The 19,326-nt window shown below is 30.2% G+C and overlaps 3 protein-coding genes across 3 annotated transcripts; 1 reads left to right on the plus strand and 2 right to left on the minus strand.

Moving 5' to 3' along the window:
- Nucleotides 1–282: 282 nt before the first annotated feature.
- Nucleotides 283–3,189, minus strand: LOC113370724 (glucose-6-phosphate isomerase). The gene is made up of 11 exons (XM_026611417.1): nucleotides 2,920–3,189; nucleotides 2,467–2,664; nucleotides 2,220–2,330; nucleotides 1,881–2,154; nucleotides 1,697–1,809; nucleotides 1,512–1,638; nucleotides 1,320–1,414; nucleotides 1,102–1,252; nucleotides 803–943; nucleotides 596–737; nucleotides 283–530 (listed from the first exon to the last, which is right to left on the minus strand). The coding sequence occupies exons 1-11, from the start codon at nucleotides 3,051–3,053 to the stop codon at nucleotides 340–342; spliced, it is 1,677 nt and encodes a 558-aa protein (XP_026467202.1). The 5' UTR covers nucleotides 3,054–3,189; the 3' UTR covers nucleotides 283–339.
- A 469-nt stretch (nucleotides 3,190–3,658) lies between these two features.
- On the minus strand, nucleotides 3,659–6,815 carry LOC113370504 (glycosylphosphatidylinositol anchor attachment 1 protein-like). Its single transcript, XM_026611176.1, has 11 exons — nucleotides 6,487–6,815; nucleotides 6,226–6,416; nucleotides 6,010–6,169; nucleotides 5,829–5,945; nucleotides 5,623–5,715; nucleotides 5,304–5,524; nucleotides 4,725–4,959; nucleotides 4,579–4,665; nucleotides 4,115–4,502; nucleotides 3,867–4,041; nucleotides 3,659–3,803 (listed from the first exon to the last, which is right to left on the minus strand). The coding sequence occupies exons 1-11, from the start codon at nucleotides 6,659–6,661 to the stop codon at nucleotides 3,693–3,695; spliced, it is 1,953 nt and encodes a 650-aa protein (XP_026466961.1). The 5' UTR covers nucleotides 6,662–6,815; the 3' UTR covers nucleotides 3,659–3,692.
- A 1,893-nt stretch (nucleotides 6,816–8,708) lies between these two features.
- LOC113371200 lies at nucleotides 8,709–19,299 on the plus strand. Its single transcript, XM_026611843.1, has 2 exons — nucleotides 8,709–12,641; nucleotides 19,123–19,299. The coding sequence occupies exons 1-2, from the start codon at nucleotides 8,883–8,885 to the stop codon at nucleotides 19,297–19,299; spliced, it is 3,936 nt and encodes a 1,311-aa protein (XP_026467628.1). The 5' UTR covers nucleotides 8,709–8,882.
- Nucleotides 19,300–19,326: the final 27 nt, after the last annotated feature.

Genomic DNA, 19,326 nt, shown 5'->3' on the forward strand with positions numbered 1-19,326 from the left:
TTGATTTTTTAATAATTTAAAAAACCTGCATTAATTATATTATTTGAATTATTGAAGAAGTTCAATAATTAATATATCCAAAAAATACTTATATATTGAAAATATAGGATTAATTTGTTGATTTTTAACCTGATTTTTTTCTTAACATATCACAAAAATTAATCGATAATGAATAATGAAAATATTTTTTGATATCCAACATGCATTGAAATTAATGAGATATTGCAATTACCATTGATATAAAGCTATATCACTGCTATATTAAAATAAATAATCTCTTAATTTTTCTTACACCAATATATTTTATTTTGTATAAAAAATTATGAAAATAAAAAAAATTTAATCCATATTTCTTTTTAAAAAGTTCAATAAGCCCAATGTAGATGAATCATGTGCTCCAGGTATTCCTTGCTTCTCCAATTCTGGTTCAATAATTTTGGCCAACTGTTTTCCTAATTCTACACCCCATTGATCAAAGGAATTAATATTCCAAATTATTCCTTGAACAAATATCTTGTGTTCGTAAAGTGCTGCAACATTAATAAATTTATCATTGTGTAATATTTGTTTCCTAAATATATGTAAAAAGTCATACCTATTAAAGCACCTAAAATGAAAGGTGTTACTTTGGTCACAACTATTGAGTTAGACGGTCTATTACCTTCAAATATTTTATGTGGTAATAAAGCTTTAATTTCTATTTCATTCAAGCCACTGCCTTGTAATTCATTTCTGGCCTGTTCAATCAAGATATATTATTAATGGCTAAAATCAAGTATATTTATAGTTGATCTTAAAATACCTGTTGTTCAGTTTTTCCATTCATTAAAGCTTCTGTTTGCGCTAGAAAATTAGCTAATAAAATTTTGTGATGTTTGCCATTGCCAATGGGATTGTGTGATTTAGCAGGGACGATAAAGTCACAAGGAATCAGTCTTGTTCCCTGTTACATAAATCAAAATTATTTCATTTATGAATATATCCACATACATATAATCTTCCTGTATTCTTTGATTTAACAAAAACACAATCACTCTTTGTAATTGTAATACTTTAATAATGTTTTTGCCTTGCTTATGGAAAAATTGCCTGCATATTTACCTGATGAATTAGTTGATAGAATGCATGTTGACCATTGGTACCTGGTTCACCCCATACAATTGGACCAGTTTTATAATTCACATGGTTGCCCCTGCGTGTAGTACTTTTACCATTGCTTTCCATATCGCCCTGTTGGAAATAAGCAGCAAATCTAAAAAAATGTAAAGTATAAAACATTTTAAATAACATTTAATAGAATATATAATATTAACTTTTACCTATGCAAGTATTGATCATATGGCAACAAACTATATGTTTCTGCACCATAAAAATTGTTATACAAAACACCTAGCAGAGCCAAAATATTTGGAGCCTAAGAGCAGAAATATAAGTAATGATATGAAATATCTTTAATAAAATATTTTATATTCCTTTTTATTTAATCATATTTCTTTTAATTTTTTACTTACATTTTGATGCAAAGGTGCATTTTTAAAATGTTCATCCATGAAATAAGCACCTTCTAATAATTTCTCAAAATTTTCAAAACCTATTGATAAGCAAATGGATAAACCAATTGCAGACCATAAAGAATATCTAAAAAATCAAGTTTTGTACAATCTTGAAATAAGTCTCAATAAACCATTTCATGTACCTTCCTCCAACCCAATCCCAGAATTCAAACATATTCTGCGTATCTATTCCAAATTCTTGCACTTTACTAGAATTAGTAGACAGAGCTACGAAATGCTTAGCAACAGCAGATGGCTAAATATAATTATTACAAATTGTTTTATCAATAAACAAAATTTGATTAACATTCATAAACGCTTCAATACCTCATTGGAGTATTTCAATAGCCATTCCTTTGCAGATAATGCATTGGTCATAGTTTCTTGAGTAGTAAATGTTTTTGAAGCTATTATAAATAAAGTTGTTTCTGGATTAATCTTCTTCAATGCCTCGACTAGATGTGTTCCATCAATATTTGACACAAAATGTACGTTTGGACCTATTGAGTATGGTTTTAAGGCTTCACAAACCATCAGTGGTCCTAAGTCTGATCCACCAATTCCAATATTAACAACATCTGTAATTCTTTTGCCAGTATACCTAATGATATTGATAATTAAAATACTTGCAAAAAATACTCGTTGCTTACATGAGTACATTGATACCCTTTCCAAACACCGGAAATAACTTGATTACTAAATTCCTGCATGTGTTTTAAAACTGCATTTACCTTGGGAGTAACATCTTGACCATCAACATAATACGGGTTTTTGCTTCTAAAAATATAAAAAACATCAGCTTATTTAATTTCATTCATGCTTTATTTTTAATCAAATTAAAACTTTTTTTATTTGCCATGATTATGATGAGCACAATTATCAGTCGTAAAAGCCTTGCATATTATATACTCACCTATTTCTCAAAGCTACATGAAGCACTGCTCTATTTTCTGTGCTGTTTATTCGATCTCCATTAAACATAGCATCTCGTGAACTTGTCACACCACGCGAGATAGATAATTCTAACAATAAACTCCATAATTCATCGGTAATTCGATTTTTTGAAAAATCTATTAAAATGTCACCATCATGAGGTGTATTTAATTTAAGACTGTAAAATAAAAATATTTTCGTATTCATAATGAATATATATACACATATTTTTCATTTTGTGTTTTCAGTAATATTATAAAATGCATTATTAAATATTTTCTAAAAAAGCTTATATCAAATTTAAATAAAATAATAATTGATCAAAAATTTAATTAAGCTATTAATTGATATCACAATCGACTATATATATATATATAGGTAAAAGTAGGCATTAGCAAAATCATATGCTTAAGTTTGAATTGTAAATTCTTACCTAAACTTTGTGAAGCGTTGGGAGTCGTTTTGAAATAAATCTTTGATATTAATTTTGTCTCCATTTTTAGCCATATAATTTTCCAATTTTTGCCAAATTGGCTCAGAAGTTAAATCAATTTTTGCTTCCATCATTAGGTTTACGATCGAAAAATCAACACGTACTGAATACAAGAGAAAGTTTGCGCATTTGTCAGGCTATCATACTCTTATCTCATATAACAAAAATTATTTGAACATAAATTGCATAATAGAAATCATTTTTCAAAATTTTGTCTTGACACACATGACCTTTTCACCTTGAATTATCTTTTGTTAGATATTGTTTGAAGTTTCTGTAGGGAATTCGCCGGTGGATTTGATTATCAGTTGGTTTAATTAATTATCAGTTAATTATGGAATTGAATATGATTTTTAAAAAAGCCTATGAGACTACGACTAAAGAGATGTCATTTAAAAAAAAATAGCATTTATTTAGCCATTACTATTCCGAACTTTTAAAAAATCATGCCACCTCAGCATATTTAACACTCAGTGTCTAACTTTGTACTATACTCTTATATCAAAGGTGGATAATGTATTAAATATCAAGGCTTAAAAGTAATAGACACTGAATATTGCAAGGGTTACAACAATTCAAATTAAATCATGCATAGATTTTTGTCTCGAATTTGAAATATGCATGCAAGTCATATTAATTAAACATGTATTTGACAATAATGCAAAAAAGCAATCCGTAATATTATATTTATTTTTTATCAGTCTTTATTATCATTATTGATTTTTACATTTAACTTCGCTATTTGTATTGTATACAATCCAAAACAAAATCCAATTTGGTACTAGGAAAGCTGTCGTCATATTGAAGGCCCAATTGCCATAAATCTGCAATAAAAAAAATACAATAATTTCTTAACTACAATTTATAAAACTGTAAAAAAAAATTACTATTGAATCAACCACTCCATAAGTTATCGATGCTTTTATAGCCGTATAACTTCTTATTAACACACTCATATATTCTTCTTCTGGAAAATAAATAAAACTAGAAACCATGATAAATAGAGAAAATAACACCAATGGCTGTAACAACAGCCAAAAATTTTTTGAGCCTCTTGTAAACCTGTAAAAAATATTCACTTAGTTACATATATTATTTATTAATTTATTGTAACAGTGTTTCGAAATAATCTTACCTATTTTTTGGTGTTAAAAATGTAGCTAATGGTACAAAGATGCTGCCAATAAGCATTGCCATTGAAAAATTATTCATCCCAACAGCTAATAACAATGTAGCTAATTCTAACATTGCTAAGATATTTAACACAATGCAATCATAAGCTGAATACTTTGCAAATTTTTTGATAACATAAGGAACCAGTATAGTAATTATACTTAATAGTGAATATCCATAAAATAAAGATACATCAGTGTTAAAACTGAAATATCTAGTTCCCAATTTAGTTAAAATTTCTGGTATTGTCATTAAGAAAATACCAATGGCATGAGAAAATAATACTGTTCCACCAATTGACAGCAAATCAAATTCAATATTCTTTGATAATATTTGAATGTCAGACTCACCTATAAATTATAATAATATAAAAGACAAATATTATCAGCATGAAAAAAACTTTTATGTGTTGCTATTTTAATTTACCAGGTTCTTCAAAAATATTAAGCCATAACGCAAATGCCATTATAAATAAAGCACCAACAATAAGACAGAGAGCAGGCATATATTGTCCTAAAAAATAAAATATTATTATTTACTGTACTTCAAATTCAATATTTCATATTTATTACCTATTGATATATATCTATCAGTAGAGGGCAGAATGTAGAAAAAAAAACTCTGATGAAATCTTTCTAGTAAATTATTTAAACTTCTTGATAAGTCTTCTAGAAGTCGTATAGTTTTTATGGGTTGAGACGGATTAAGGCTTACAAATTGTGCAGCAGGTTCATCTCGCGATATTCCTTCTAATGTAACCGCCTCAATTCCAAATCGATGAAAAAGACCATGATTACCATTTGGCATCTGTTTATGAAATTTTAATTAACAAATATTCATTAATAAAATTTTATAAAATATAAAACTATTCTAAGTTATTGCTTCTTTTATACTATCTAATATTAATTTTCAATAGCAAAATTTTTTATAAGTTTTCAAAAAGATTTTTCTGAAAAACGTTATTATTTATTATGTATATATTATTATTTTTATATGTTATATATTTATATATAAGTATATGTTCTACATGATGTAATATATAATTCCAAGGTAAGAATCTTGAGAATCTTAAGAATATGTTTATAATTTTTTCATCTAACAATAAGTTCAATTTTCAAATAAAAGTTGATATTTTTTTTAGCAAAACTTACCCCTGTTGCTTGTGTAAGTACCATATTCATCATAGTATGAAAATTATCCAACCACTGATTCATTGAGAAAGAGACATGCTTTCGTTTTCCACTTCCTGTTGCTAATTTATGTTTGAATGTGTTCCTTATATCTTCTTTAATGCACATTCTATGGCACAAATTAATTAAGTCCAAGTTTGGCAATTGTCCATTTAAACCTTCAACTTTAATATCTATATGATCTGTTCAGATGATAGACAAAAGCTATTAAATTGGATTTTATTTAAGTTACTTCAGAATAAATTTAGTTTTATGATAAAAATAATATTATTATATATACCTAATTTCAAATCATGTAATTCTAAATTGATTGCAGCTTGTATTGCACCTGCTCGACTTTTGAGCTTTCCTGATCTCAGAGCTTTGCCATGTCCTAATTAAGAAAAAAAAAAACAAATTCTAAAACTAAATACAGCTTGAAGTATATACAATTCTTTTTCAAATAATTTATGTATTATATTTCTATAAAGTGAAATTTAGCAATACCAGTCGGTGCATCAATATCTTCACTCACGCCATGATATGCTTCTAGCCAAGCTTGCATGCCCAACATTTCATGTTCAGTTATGAGAAATATTATATCCTTTGCCCAATACTTTTGCTCTGAATTATAATTCATGCAGTTAAAAAAAACAATATTCTACTCATTATTATTAAAACTACATACTTCTTGCAAAATGAGCAAACGATAACATTGCAGCAATTCCTGGTAATGTGTTGTCATTGTATGATTTAGAACTTCTAAATGGGCTACTGAATACAAGGCTTTCTGTGCTTGCAGCTCTTGGTGCTCGTAGTATTCCATACACATTTCTACCCACGTAAATCTAGGAAATAAATATCAGTATAACAAATTCAATCCCATTAAGCAAATAAAACTCACCTGTTCCTGACTTAACGGGTATTTTAATGTAAAATTATGTTCATATGCTTCTAATCCAATAGCTTGCATCTTAGCCAAAAGAAATGAATATGGCATGCTTTCGTGAAAACGCTGTGATTCCATAATCAATTCATTTAAAATTGTACGTGACATTGATGCAACTTCTTCTGTAGTTTCAGATTGTACTAATCCTAAAATTTCTCATTTTATAATTAAATATTTATGTAATATCATCATTCATGAATAATGAGAAGAATTTACCAGGGAGTAATGCGTTTTCAGAAAAATATCTTTCATTATTAAATTGTATGTGAGCCAATGCACAGAACCAAACCACACCTGCTGTCCACATTACAAAAGTAATCGGAGTATACCATTTCGCTAAAAATTTTCCAATAGACCCTCTTTCAGAGTTCGGATCGGTTAATAAACCCATCACAGAAACTAGATATATATCTAGAATAAACTATATATTTTTTTAAAAACTTATAATCATACTAATATTAATTCTACATTGAATATAGACGGCACATAATCCAAGTCGGCATCAAAATCAATAAAGTATTTTAAATGGGTTTAAATAAATTAAATGTTATTGACATATTTGAATATTATCTAAAATCAGCTAATCTGACGTTTCGTTACAAGTCGCGCGGCTTGGGGGTGTCATAGATAAAAGAAGAGTAGTGATATAGATCGCTCACTCGAACCATATTTCGAGTGTTAATTCCAGTGTTGAAGCTCCTCTCTAGAGATGGCACTAGTCGCCTGAAATGTACATAAATATACATGCTATTCACACACACACACACATATATATATATATATATATATATATATATATATATATATATGTAATATCATTTTAGCATATCAGCCTTTTAAGCTGAGCACAAAAAGAATAGAAATGTACATGAAAGTATATATTATTTATACATATATATAACCACAATTCATACCTGTATGTGTATATATATATATATATATATATATATATATATATATTTACATATATATATTTATTTTGATTAACATTAACTTACATAATATCTATGATGTACAGTCTCTATTCGGGAATCTTTTCTGCGCTATTGTTAATGTGCATTCAAATGTTGTTTCAAAATGTCATTATTATCATTGTCTTAAAGAAAAAGAAATCATTGATATTATTATAACAGTACTTAATAGTTTTCTTATGGCATCTACAATAAGACATTTTAGAGTAAAGCTATTGACACATCTCAATAAGCCGAAAAAAGCCAAAAAGTTAAATGCAATAAGCTGTGCACATTAACTGTGTTTTATCCCTTTGCACTAGCTAAAATTTTATCATTAATCATGATTATACTTTGCCTGTCATTTAACAGTTCCTGAAAATCTATACAATGTGATTCCCTTTATCATCATTAAACAACGCAAATAATAATATTTCTTGTAATATCAAAATGCAATTATCAATACTCATAAACTTTTCCTGTGACATAGCCAAACCTAAATTAACCTTTGCACTAGAATTTCACCATTAATTGAGAATTTCCTTCCACTTACAATTATATCATTAGTGTTTTTAGTATGTTCTCCAAACTGACTTAATGTATAATTATGAGTCATTATGTTCAATATTAGTGGGAGGTCAGCAAAGATTTCAGCACATTTCAGACTGCATTCTTATTGTTTTTTCCTGCGTATTCATTCAAATCATATCAATACTTGTATACTTATGAATGTGTTTAGTAAACCCCCTAAACATTTTACAACTAAGCGTATTTTCCTTTTAAACTGCTGAAAAAATCGATGTAGAATTATTAGTTATGAACCTACATTATTAGAACAAGAATAATTTTTATTTAGTTATTTAATAACATACCTTTCAGAGAGCTGACAGGAATTCTCTCTGTCTATTTATAACCTTAAAATTTCTAGTATTGATAAAGTTAAATGTCTCAATTATTTCTGAATTATTAAACTGTAATGAAAAATTATATCAGAATAGTACAATCAAATGAAAGTAATTTGAAATATGCATATTAATAAAAGTACTCACTTAGATTGAAAGCCGGCAAATATTATTAACCATTTTACTTTTACTTCGTCGTTTCTCGCTGGAAATACATAATACATGCATTTTTCTTGGTATTTCTTCATCGTTAAACAATGCACTTCTACAGCTTATTTGTTTTTTACTTTAATAAGCGCTTATTATGTTGTATAGGTTATCACTTCATAAAAATTTATTGCAATGGACGCCATGTTTGATTTACGTATCTGTCATATGTCAAATTCAATAATTCGATCAAAATTAATATAAGCGCGACCGCCGGCAGAGGCTCTAACTAAACTCGGGTTACAGACATTTGTTTGGAGATTACCGGCCATTTATACTTGTTTATCTATGTTACCGGCCATGGTTTGTGTTTACTCTAAAGGAAACATTGTTACAAAAAATGACATTTCACAATAATGTTATGAGGTTAATATAATATTCCAAACATATTTTAATATTATTATTTTACAGTGAATTTTAAATTGCTGTACTGTAAATGTTATATGAGATGTTCTAAATTTATTTTTAACAAGTTTTCTATTTATTTCTATCAAGTTTTCTATTATGGCATTGGAATAAAACTATTTAATGTTGTTCAATTCGATCATTAATCATGCCCCGAAAGAAAAGCGTACAAGGCGGCATTTTTGATATAAAAATAAAGGAGGAACCTTTAGACTTACCAATTATTAAGATAAAGCAGGAACCAGGTCAATCAAAAAATGTTAAATCTTCAACAGAAATTCTTTCAGAATTATTCAGCGCTTTTAATGCTAAGCCCCCTGACATAACTTCGGTTTTACCCAAAAGTAGTAAATCAGGAAAACGCTCCAAACATAAAAAAAAGCATAAGCATAAGAGCAAGAAAAAGAAGAAAAAAAATTCGAAGCATTCAAGAAGTAGTACATCAAATGATGAAAGCAGCGAAGAAGATGAACCTAAAAGATTGAAAATTATGTCATATGCAAATGTAAATGAATCATTAAATTCAAGATTAGATGATGATTTTAATGGTAGATTTGATGACAATATGAAAAATATTGATAATCCTGTCATTAATATACCAAAAAGGGCAGTTATTACTATGCACACAGTTCCTATAAAATGCAAAGAAAAACATATTGAGGATAAAAACGTTAAATCAAAAGTAACAAACAAAATCACAATTAAAAATTTGAAATTTAGTTCTGTCTGCGAACAAAATGTGCAAAGAATTGATAAGGAATCCCATAATAAAAATGTTAGTGATGATTATGAGAGATTGAAGGAGCTCAAAATGAAATCCACTCAAAAGTATCTAGATAAAATCAATCAATTAAAAGCTATGTATCAAAATAAAGCTAAGATTGGTGAAGAACAAGAACGAATTTGTACAAAAACATTCAATGAAAATAGATCACGTTCAAGTTCAAGTTCTGGATCTAGATCGGAATCAAGTTCTGATTCTAGTAGTGAATCTTCTTCATCTCGATCTAGATCTAAATCTCAACTGATCAAGTTGAAAAGCCCCATCAAGTCTAAACCTCGTTCTAAATCTAAATCTCGTTCTAAATCTAAAACAGTTTCAAAATCAAGAAGCAAATCTATAACAAAGTCTCGATCTAGATCTCCATCAAAAAGTATGCCTAAAACAAGACTAAAATCAACTCCAACTATGTCAAAACAAAGATCTCGTTCAAAAACAAAGTCTAGATCAAGGTCTAGATCAAGATCTAGATCAAGGTCTAGATCAAGGTCTAGATCAAGGTCTAGATATAATTCAAGATCAAGGACGAGGGGTACAAAATATTCAAAAGATAATAGGTACAAGGATAAGTGGAATATCAGGGATAGTAAAAATTGGACATATCGCCAAGAATACAGAACTTTAAATAGAAGATTTAGTAGGGACTTTCGCAACAGTCACAACAATTATTATATGAATAAAGGATATAATTATGGTAGAACTAATTACATTAGTCGCTCCATGAATTATAATAATAGGACAAATAAATATAGCAATAGGCAAAGTTATAATACAAAACGTCATCGATCTCGAACTCGTTCCAGATCAAGGTCTCGAAAGATATCTAGAACAAGATCTAAAACTAGATCCAAATCTAGAAGTAGATCTGTGTCAGAAACTAAGTCTAAAACGCGATCTAGGTCCAGATCTAAATCAATAGACAAATCCAAGGCTCCAACTGAATCTAAACCCAAATCTAGATCCAGGTCTAAGTCAAAAACTAAATCCAGATCTAATTCAAGAGATAAATCTAGATCCAGGTGCAGATCCAATTCAAAAGATAAATCTAGATCTAATTCAAAAGATAAAATTAGTTCTGAACCTACTGCTAAAACCCGATCAAAATCTAGATCTAAATCTAGATCTAAATCAAGAGAGAGAACCAAGTCTAGATCCAAGTCAAGGGCTACATCTGTAAGTAGGATCTTTTCTAAGTCTACAAGTAAATCGAGAGCTAAATCTAGATCTAGATCAAGAGCTAGAACCAGATCTAGATCCAAGTCAAGAGCTACCTCTATAAGTAGGGTCTCTTCTAAGTCTAAGGCTAAATCTAGATCTAAATCAAGAGATAGAACCAAGTCTAGATCCAAGTCAAGAGCAACATCTGTAAGTAGGATCTCTTCTAAGTCTACAAGTAAATCGAGAGCTAAATCTAGATCTAGATCAAGAGCTAGGACCAGGTCTAGATCGAGGTCAAGGGCTACCTCTGTAAGTAGGGTCTCTTCTAAATTTAGAGACAAATCTAGGTCTAGATCTAGGTCACGTGTGTTTAAAATTGGAGGTTCTTCTCATTTAGATATTGATAAGAAGCGCTTATTAGCGATAGCTCGAAAAAATGCAATACACATGTTGAAAAATGGCACATTGCCAGGTTCAGCCGGTTTAGATAGAAAAGCACAAGAGAAAGTTGTGGCAGCAATAAAATCTGGAGGTAAATCAGTAGAGGAGCTTACTGATTTTTGCAAAAACCTTTCTCAAAATGAAGATCTTGGTGATTTATCTAGTGTATCATCTGGAGAAAGTGAAGCAGAAGAGGAAAAAGTTGAAAAACCATTCCATCATCCATTTATGATAAAAAATAATAATAAAGGAATTGTGATGAATATTAAAAATGCAGTTCAATTACCAATCAAAACACCACAAGAAAAAACAGCAGAACAAGTAAAAAATTTACGAATGTTGTTTCCTGTGTCCAGTGGAGCTCACCATAGAAAAACTGAAAATGAATGGAAACCAGTTTCACCTTCGTCCACTCAATCAAATGCAGTCCATTCAGGTGTAGAAAATAAAAAGTTAGCCAGCTCTAATTCAAATAAATATATACAGGCTAAGCCTAAAGATATTTCCAATGAAGAGGTAAAATCTGTTAGTAAAGCAGCATCTGTTGAGCAATCTGTAAAAGTATCCTCTAATGAATTATCTACAAATGTATTAAGTACTACTAGTGAAGTAACATCCTCAGCCACTCCTGCTTTACCACCACCTCCTGAATTTCCGGCTTCATTATTTGCAGTTATGGAAAATGAAAATGAAAATGATATGTTACAAATGGGTTCTAGAAACACTTCATTTGGCCAAACACAAGCTGACATTAGCACATACTCATATCCGACAAATTATCCTCAGATAGTTCCGCCACCAGAAATGCCAAGTAATTTATGTGGTGTTTTCAATACAGAGCCTACAAATTTAGATATATCAACAATTATATCACAAAGATTAGTAGCTATGCGCAAGTTACAAGAAGATCCTTCGGATATAAATGCTATGAATGACTTATATAATGCACAAAAAGATATGTCTTTATGGACTTCTTCCAAATATCAACCTGGACAATTTACAGGTAGCACTGATGCTAATATTCTGAGTGCAAAGGAATTGCAATCAGGCACTCAAGCATGGGCGAAAAGGGACCAGCTACAAAGAGCTGCACCAGTCACAGGAGGCATGGGAATGCATCTCTTACAGAAAATGGGCTGGAGACCAGGAGAGGGTTTAGGTAAAGATAAATCTGGGTCTTTGCAGCCTTTAATGCTTGAGGTAAAACTTGATAAGAAAGGTTTAGTTTCAAATGAAGATGTTTCTAGAAGAATTCCTCCTCCTGTAAGACCTGCCCGAAAAGCGCCCGTCCTTTCATTATCAGGAAAGCATCCTGTATCACTTCTAGGAGAATATGCTTCTAAACATAAGCTTGGTGCTCCATGTTATGAATTATGCTTAGAGTCTGGTCCTGATCATAGGAAGAATTTCTTATTTAAGGTTAAATTAAATGGAGTTATATATCAGCCCAGTATAGGAAATATGAACAAAAAGCAAGCTAAAGCTGATGCTGCAATAGTTTGCTTGCAACAATTGGGCGTCTTACCCACCACATCTTAGAATTAATTTTTTTTAAAGCAATATGAAGAATATAATTATATTAAATTTAATTATAAGTATGTATTGCTTATGTGTGAAGTGGCATTGCTACATGTATGTGTTACATTAATGTTTTAATGGTTTGTAATTTTATTCTTTGATTGTATTAAAAATGTTATTGTACATATTAAATAAAACTTTATTTGAATAATTATTTCATTTATTTTGATTGAATAATTGTATTTTTGATGATGAATAAATGCATTAATTCAGCAGTAAATGAACTACTCATTCTGTAAGTTATTATTCGACAATGCTTTATTTTAAAAAAATTATAATTTGTAGTACTTGAAAACATTTTTCTGGAAATTTAAAGATGGATTTCTGTTTGTGTTTCTATTCATCTTTTCTAATTTTTTGCAAATTTGCCATTTTTAACTAAGTTATATATAACTAACACGTATATTAGTAATCGGAAAAAATCGAAAATGAAATTGTTTGAATATCTTTATTAAACCAGTATTATTAACGCCCCATAGGGTAAGTTATAGCGCAAAAAAACAAAAATGAAAATATATATAAATTTTCATTTTTGATTTTTAAAGGTTTTTGAACATTTTGGCTTAAAACTTGTGTGTGTGCGCGGATACAAATTTTCGTCGACGATTTTCGGGAACACCGATCGGCCGATTTGCGAATAATTCAAAAAACATTCGATTCGTATTGATAAGGAGACGTGCTGATTAGTTTTTGGCGAAGGCAGGTCTAGCTGTTCCGAAGATGCGTGGCAAAAAGTGCCAAAAACGGTAACTCAGTTTTTAAGAGAACCGAGCGTCTGATTTTAATAATTCAAAAAACATTTTACTTGTATTGACAAGATGAAGAAATGATTAAATTTTTGGGAGGGCAGGTCCAGCGATTATGGACTCTCAATAAACATTAAGTTAAAAAAATGTCATTTGGCGGTCAAAAATGTTTATTAGACATATGTACATCAAATTATCAGATATTTTATAGAGATTTTAATAATATGTACACATTTTGCGAAATTTTTGTTGGATTTCGTACCAAGATTTTTAATTACGGTATGGGAAGTTCCTGCAATTTGCCTTAAGGCACGATGCTATGCACCCCACTAATTTTTGGTCATTTTATACCTAGAATATGATAAAATTTCCTGTGAGTCGAGAAGAGCTTCTTTCGATGCAGATCTTTGTATTGGTAAAAATACCAAGCAATTGTTTGTACGTGTTAATAATTGTTAGAATCAGTTTACAAAAGAGAGGCTATGACAAATTTTCTCATACAAGTCCACTCGGATTCGTTCCAAGGAAGGAATCCTCGGATATAACTCACTTCAGAGTGGCCCAACTCTAGTACACAATCAGTGGCGGATCCAGCTTCGGCGACAGGGAGGGGTCATAATTGAAAAGTTTTTATAGTCCTCAATGAGTAGGTGACAAATGTATATATATATATATATATATATATATATATATATGATAGAACGGGGATTAAAGATTCGCGGGTAATAAGGTTCACCACCGATATCTCAAAAACAAGTAAAGTTAAGGATTTTTTAACAACATTATTTGAAAGTAGAGGGAAAAATGTACAACCAGCCATTATCCTGATTCTTACGACGTTAAAAAAAGCATTTTTACAAGAGATAAATGAAATAAATATTTATTCCAACTCTGCTGGTGAATATTTTGGACAAAATATCAAATCAAGAGTTAAATGTATCTATAAAATTCATATTTTTCATTGGTTGAATAATTATTAATGTAGTTATTATGTCGTTAAATCCATTTAAAATTAAAAATAGTAAATTGGATTGTTTGTGCTCTCGTCGTCAGATTTTACCCCGCTTATGGGGTAAAGACAAACTAATTACTTAAGTGACATTTTTTTTAAAAACAGCAAAAAAACTCATTTGTACAGTGATGAATTAGCTGGAAGTTGTACTAAAACATAGTCAGATGGTTTTTTGTTTGATGTGTCTTATTGGTTGTTACGTTTTTCGCTTAGTTTTCACAATATAATTGCTCAAATTTAAGTTGGACCCGCCTTGAACTTACATATGTGTATTTTTTTAAAATAATCTGCTTCTTTGACGTGATTCAAAATTTGACCTTTCCTTGACGTTTTCTTGTCTGAACCGATGTTAAAATTTAAAAACTATAAAATGAAACTGGATAAGCGCTTGCGTTGATTAGTTTTTTGAGACAATTGGTCGATCCGTTTCTTTACTATTGGCAGAAAAGTGCAAAAATTATCGTCCATGTTTTTGTCAAAAATTCTTAACCGTTGTTGCTTAAACTATTCGATTGATATCATTTGGAAATAAATGGTTTCTGTCGAAGATCAGTCAAGTCGTTTCTTTTTCATATAATAGATTGTCATTTTTTGGCGATTTAAATGAAACTTTGCATGGCGATAGAGTTTCTGTTCTAAATGAACGTACTAAACTATATTAAGGCCTGCGACAAGTGGTTTACTTATAATAATTAATGTTTGGATTATTTGGCCGCGCTTTTAAAAAATTCACGTGTGTATGTATTCGGCTACGTATTTCGTATGTGTTCGTTTTCCATCAATGTTTAATATTCAAACCATTTTTCAAAAATAACTAATATATTTGAAAAAAAAATGCAATAGTTTCTCACTTTAAAATGGTTTACAGCAATTAGGAATACTTCTCTAAATCAGTCATTATTAACTGCCCGAAGGGTAGTTATAGTAATGGGTCGAAAATCCAAAATGATTTTTTTTGCATTTCTCGACATTTTGAAGGTTTCTGAACACTTTGGCATACCTCAGAAAAAATGGATGTGTGTGTGTTTTGTATGTTCGCATTTTTTTTGTCCACGTTTTCGGGCGCACGGATCAGCCGATTTGAATGGTTTCAAAAACATTCGATTCTTATTCATAGGGAGATGTGCTGATTAGTTTTTGGCGAAGACAGGTCCTGCTGTTACGGAGATACAGAGTGAGGAGTGCAGAAAACACAAATCGAGTTTTTGATTTAGTATCCGATTTGAATGATCTAAAAAACATTGAGTTTGTAATGATTGTGAAATGAGGTGATTAGTTTTTGGCAAAAGCAGGTCCAGCAATTTCGAAGATACTGAGCTAAATGTGCAAAAAATGGCAGTTTTTGAGAGAACTGAGTTACCGATTTGAATGATTCAAAAAACTTTCTGCTTGACAGAATAATTGCTTTTGAAAAAAAAATTGTTTCAATTTTTTTTTTCAAATTTTTTTTTTTTGTATATCGAAAATATTTCAGATTTTAATTTTAATTCTGACGAAAGTATAAAACTTATATACTTTAAATAAATAGTTTTAACTTTGCAATTCAGTTTATATAATTCTTATAAATATTAGACATTGTTACAATATTTATAATAATCTATTTGAAAAAATATTTCTCGAACATTTTGTTATGGTACGGGAAGTTCCAGCAATTTGTCTTCAGGCATGATGCCATACACCACTAGTTTATATATTGATTAAGTCATCTATTTACAGATGTTAGAATTACTGAGAGTTCATGCATAAGGGCCACTCTCATTCGGTTTAATTTTTAGATTTTTGAATGAAATTTTTTTCCTAAACTATAATAAAACATATATATTCGCAATACGATTAAATTATCCTTAAATTTTAGGATTTTTGACTCCGCCATTCGTCTACAATCAGTTAAATACTCAAGTTATAAAATATGTTTGGTAACAAAATACATAAATAAAATCATTATCTAAGTCCTAAAGCAGGCTCAGGGGGTGTTATGACCCCCGTGACCCCCCCCCCTAGATCCGCCTCTGTACACAATACATATATGTACACAGGGCCGGTCCTGCCTTGCATGCGATGCATGCAAAAAATGCGGGCGCACGCCTTAGGAGGCGCCAAAACGAGATTCGGAAATTAAATTTATAATATATTATTCGTATTTTTTTTTTAATATAAAATCTAGAATACTTAACAGATTATAATAAACAATCTAACTTAACTATGGATATGTAGAAACATAAAGCATATTCTGTTTGCAATGTGATATCTGTAGAAACAATTAATTACTCATGCAAATTAGTAAATTATTGTTCTGCTTATTATTTAATGAACTCATTAAATTTTTCTTCGATTGAAGTTAATGTGGAATTGAAAAAGAAATTATCTAGTGTTCAATACCGTAAGCGCAAACCTACGAAAGTTTAAATTATTGGGCATTATTGATGAAAAATTGCGAGGTGATTTAGTTTGAACGGAACTTGTTAAAAGAAATAGATACAAATTATAATAGAGAAAAATGGAAAATGGGAAGTCAGTGTATAAAAAATGACTATAAGACCGAGAAACTTAATTGTAACTTTTGTATTTGTTGAAAATGTTTCGCATCTGATTAACTTTGAACTTTGAAGACATGCGTTGGTTAGGTTTATGGAAATGGAGAAAATATGAAAAATGGAAGCAAAGTGTACTTAGAAACAAAACTCGTGAGCTTTTTTATACCTAGTGGTGTCCATACTAAATTTAATTATTAACTAAGCAGAAATAATACAGATACAAATATAATTAACTTCCCGAAGGAGAAGTTTGTTTTCATCAAAAAATCCGATTCGCTAATATTATGTTTTCTCGACGTTTCGAGCCATTCTGAATCGAATGAGACCAAATTTGGAAAAAGTATGTGTGGGTGTGTGTGTGTATGTGAACAGATTTTTTGCCGTAAATCGACATTCTCTCGAGAACGGCTGAGCCGATTTCAAAATTTTAAAAGCCATTCGATGTATCTCGACGAGGACTATCGTTTGTCAGTTTTGTGGGATGATCGGCCGAGACGTTTCTTTATAAATAGCTGAAAAGTAAAAAATTTTCGTCCACGTTTTAGCCCGCAATTCTGAACCGATTATGGAAATTCAAAAACCGTTCGAATGATATTGGTTGGGAGTCGACCTGATTAGTTTTTGATAGAGATCGGCCTTGCCGTTTTCTTGTAATAAGGTGTTGAAAAAATTTAAGCCGATTTTTAACTTCCCGTAGGGTAAGTTATTGTAATGGGCCGAAAATCGGAATTGAAAATTTTTACATTTCTCGACGTTTTGAAGGTTTCTGAACGTTTTGGCATACCTCAGAAAAAATGGATGTGTGTGTGTGTGTGTGTGTGTATGTATGTATGGATACAAATTTTCGCCCACGTTTTCGGGCGTACGGATCAACCGATTTGAATGGTTTAAAAAACATTCGATTCCTATTAATAAGGAGAAGAGCTGATTAGTTTTTGGCAAAGACAGGTCCAGCAGTTACGGAGATAAGGAGCAAAGAGTGCAGAAAATAGAAATCGAGTTTTTGAGAGAACGGAGCATCCGATTTGAATGATCTAAAAACATTCAATTAGTAATGATTGGGAGAAGGGGTTATTAGTTTTTCGCAAAGGCAGGCCCAGCCATTACGGAGATACAGAGCTAAATGTACAAAAAATGGCAGTTTTCAAGAGAACTAAGCGTCCGATTCAATTGATTCAAAGAACTTTCTGCTTGTCTTAACAAAATAATTGATTTTGGAAAAAAAAAATTTGTACCATTTTTTTTTTTTTTTTTTTTTTTAATTTTTTGTATATCGAAAATAATTCAGATTTTATTTTTAATTCTGACTATAGTTCTAATATACTTTAAACAAATAATTTCAACTCTGCAATTCAGTTTATATAATTCTTATAAATATTAGACAATGTTACAATATTTATAATAATCTATTTGAAAACATTCAATATTCCTCGAACATTTCGTTACGGTACGGGAAGTTCCAGCAATTTGCCTTAAGGCACGATGCCACCCACCCCACTAGTTATGGAATTTTTTTAAGCGATATATATCATGGTCTTATAGAACTTACTGTAATATTACGTCCTTACAAGTAGTTTAATTTTAAAAATTCATCAAAGTTTGAGAAAATGAGTAGTTTTTTTTACGTTAGCTAAATTTAAAATTAGACGATTAGTTACTGATGCAATTTTGGATATTGTAAATAATGAAAAAAAAATTAAAATGAAATTTTAAAAATATAATATGAAAAATGAATGTTATGTTTAAAAATAAAAATGAGTTTAATGAAATAAGTGAAATGTTTTAAAACCCAAATATTAATATTACATATATGTTAGAAATACTTGATAATATAAAATATTTAATTATATCGCAAATCGATTCGATTTTCTAATAAAAATAAAATCAATGTATTTTATATGCTTTTAGATTAGTTCTAATTTTTTGTGTGAATTTACGTAAATATTCATATAATTTTAATGATAAATGTTAAAACAGTTAAAATTATTGTGGGGGGGCGCTAGAACAAATCTTGCATGCGGGCGCTGAGGACCCCAGGACCGGCCCTGTATGTACACTACGCAATGGTTTAAAGTTGCGTTCATATCTATACCGTACCTAGATTTAAATATCGAGATAACGACTGAACCCTTGTGGAGTGGGAACGCTTAGCTAATCGCTTACCGACGCGTCTCACCGGCTCGCACAGTGTTAGAAGCTTCGGAAGCGTACGCACGTCGAGTGCTTCTTCCTCCGCTCTTCAAACAATGTTTGTTTATTGTATTCTTTATTATATTGGCAATGTCATGTTTCAAATTTTAATCGAACAAGTATAGTTTTCAGTCCGTGAAAAGTATTTACAC

Source organism: Ctenocephalides felis, unplaced genomic scaffold, assembly GCF_003426905.1.
Source record: "Ctenocephalides felis isolate EL2017-DRISC unplaced genomic scaffold, ASM342690v1 CF-g0.4_SCAFFOLD_01492, whole genome shotgun sequence".
Classification (NCBI taxonomy): domain Eukaryota; kingdom Metazoa; phylum Arthropoda; class Insecta; order Siphonaptera; family Pulicidae; genus Ctenocephalides; species Ctenocephalides felis.

Bases quoted from the DNA above. Each gene is read 5' to 3' on its own strand.
- LOC113370724 (XM_026611417.1), bottom strand. From the start codon at position 3,053: ATGATGGAAGCAAAAATTGATTTAACTTCTGAGCCAATTTGGCAAAAA. The intron at 2,331-2,466 runs GTGAGTATATAA...TTATATTTTTAG, and splicing joins CATGTAGCTTTGAGAAATAG to AAGCAAAAACCCGTATTATG. The intron at 531-595 runs GTATGACTTTTT...TTAATGTTGCAG, and splicing joins CATTTTAGGTGCTTTAATAG to CACTTTACGAACACAAGATA.
- LOC113370504 (XM_026611176.1), bottom strand. From the start codon at position 6,661: ATGGGTTTATTAACCGATCCGAACTCTGAAAGAGGGTCTATTGGAAAA. The intron at 6,417-6,486 runs GTAAATTCTTCT...GAGAAATTTTAG, and splicing joins TGAAAACGCATTACTCCCTG to GATTAGTACAATCTGAAACT. The intron at 3,804-3,866 runs GTAATTTTTTTT...TTTTTATTGCAG, and splicing joins ATGGAGTGGTTGATTCAATA to ATTTATGGCAATTGGGCCTT.
- LOC113371200 (XM_026611843.1), top strand. From the start codon at position 8,883: ATGCCCCGAAAGAAAAGCGTACAAGGCGGCATTTTTGATATAAAAATA. The intron at 12,642-19,122 runs ACCACATCTTAG...ACCCTTGTGGAG, and splicing joins AACAATTGGGCGTCTTACCC to TGGGAACGCTTAGCTAATCG.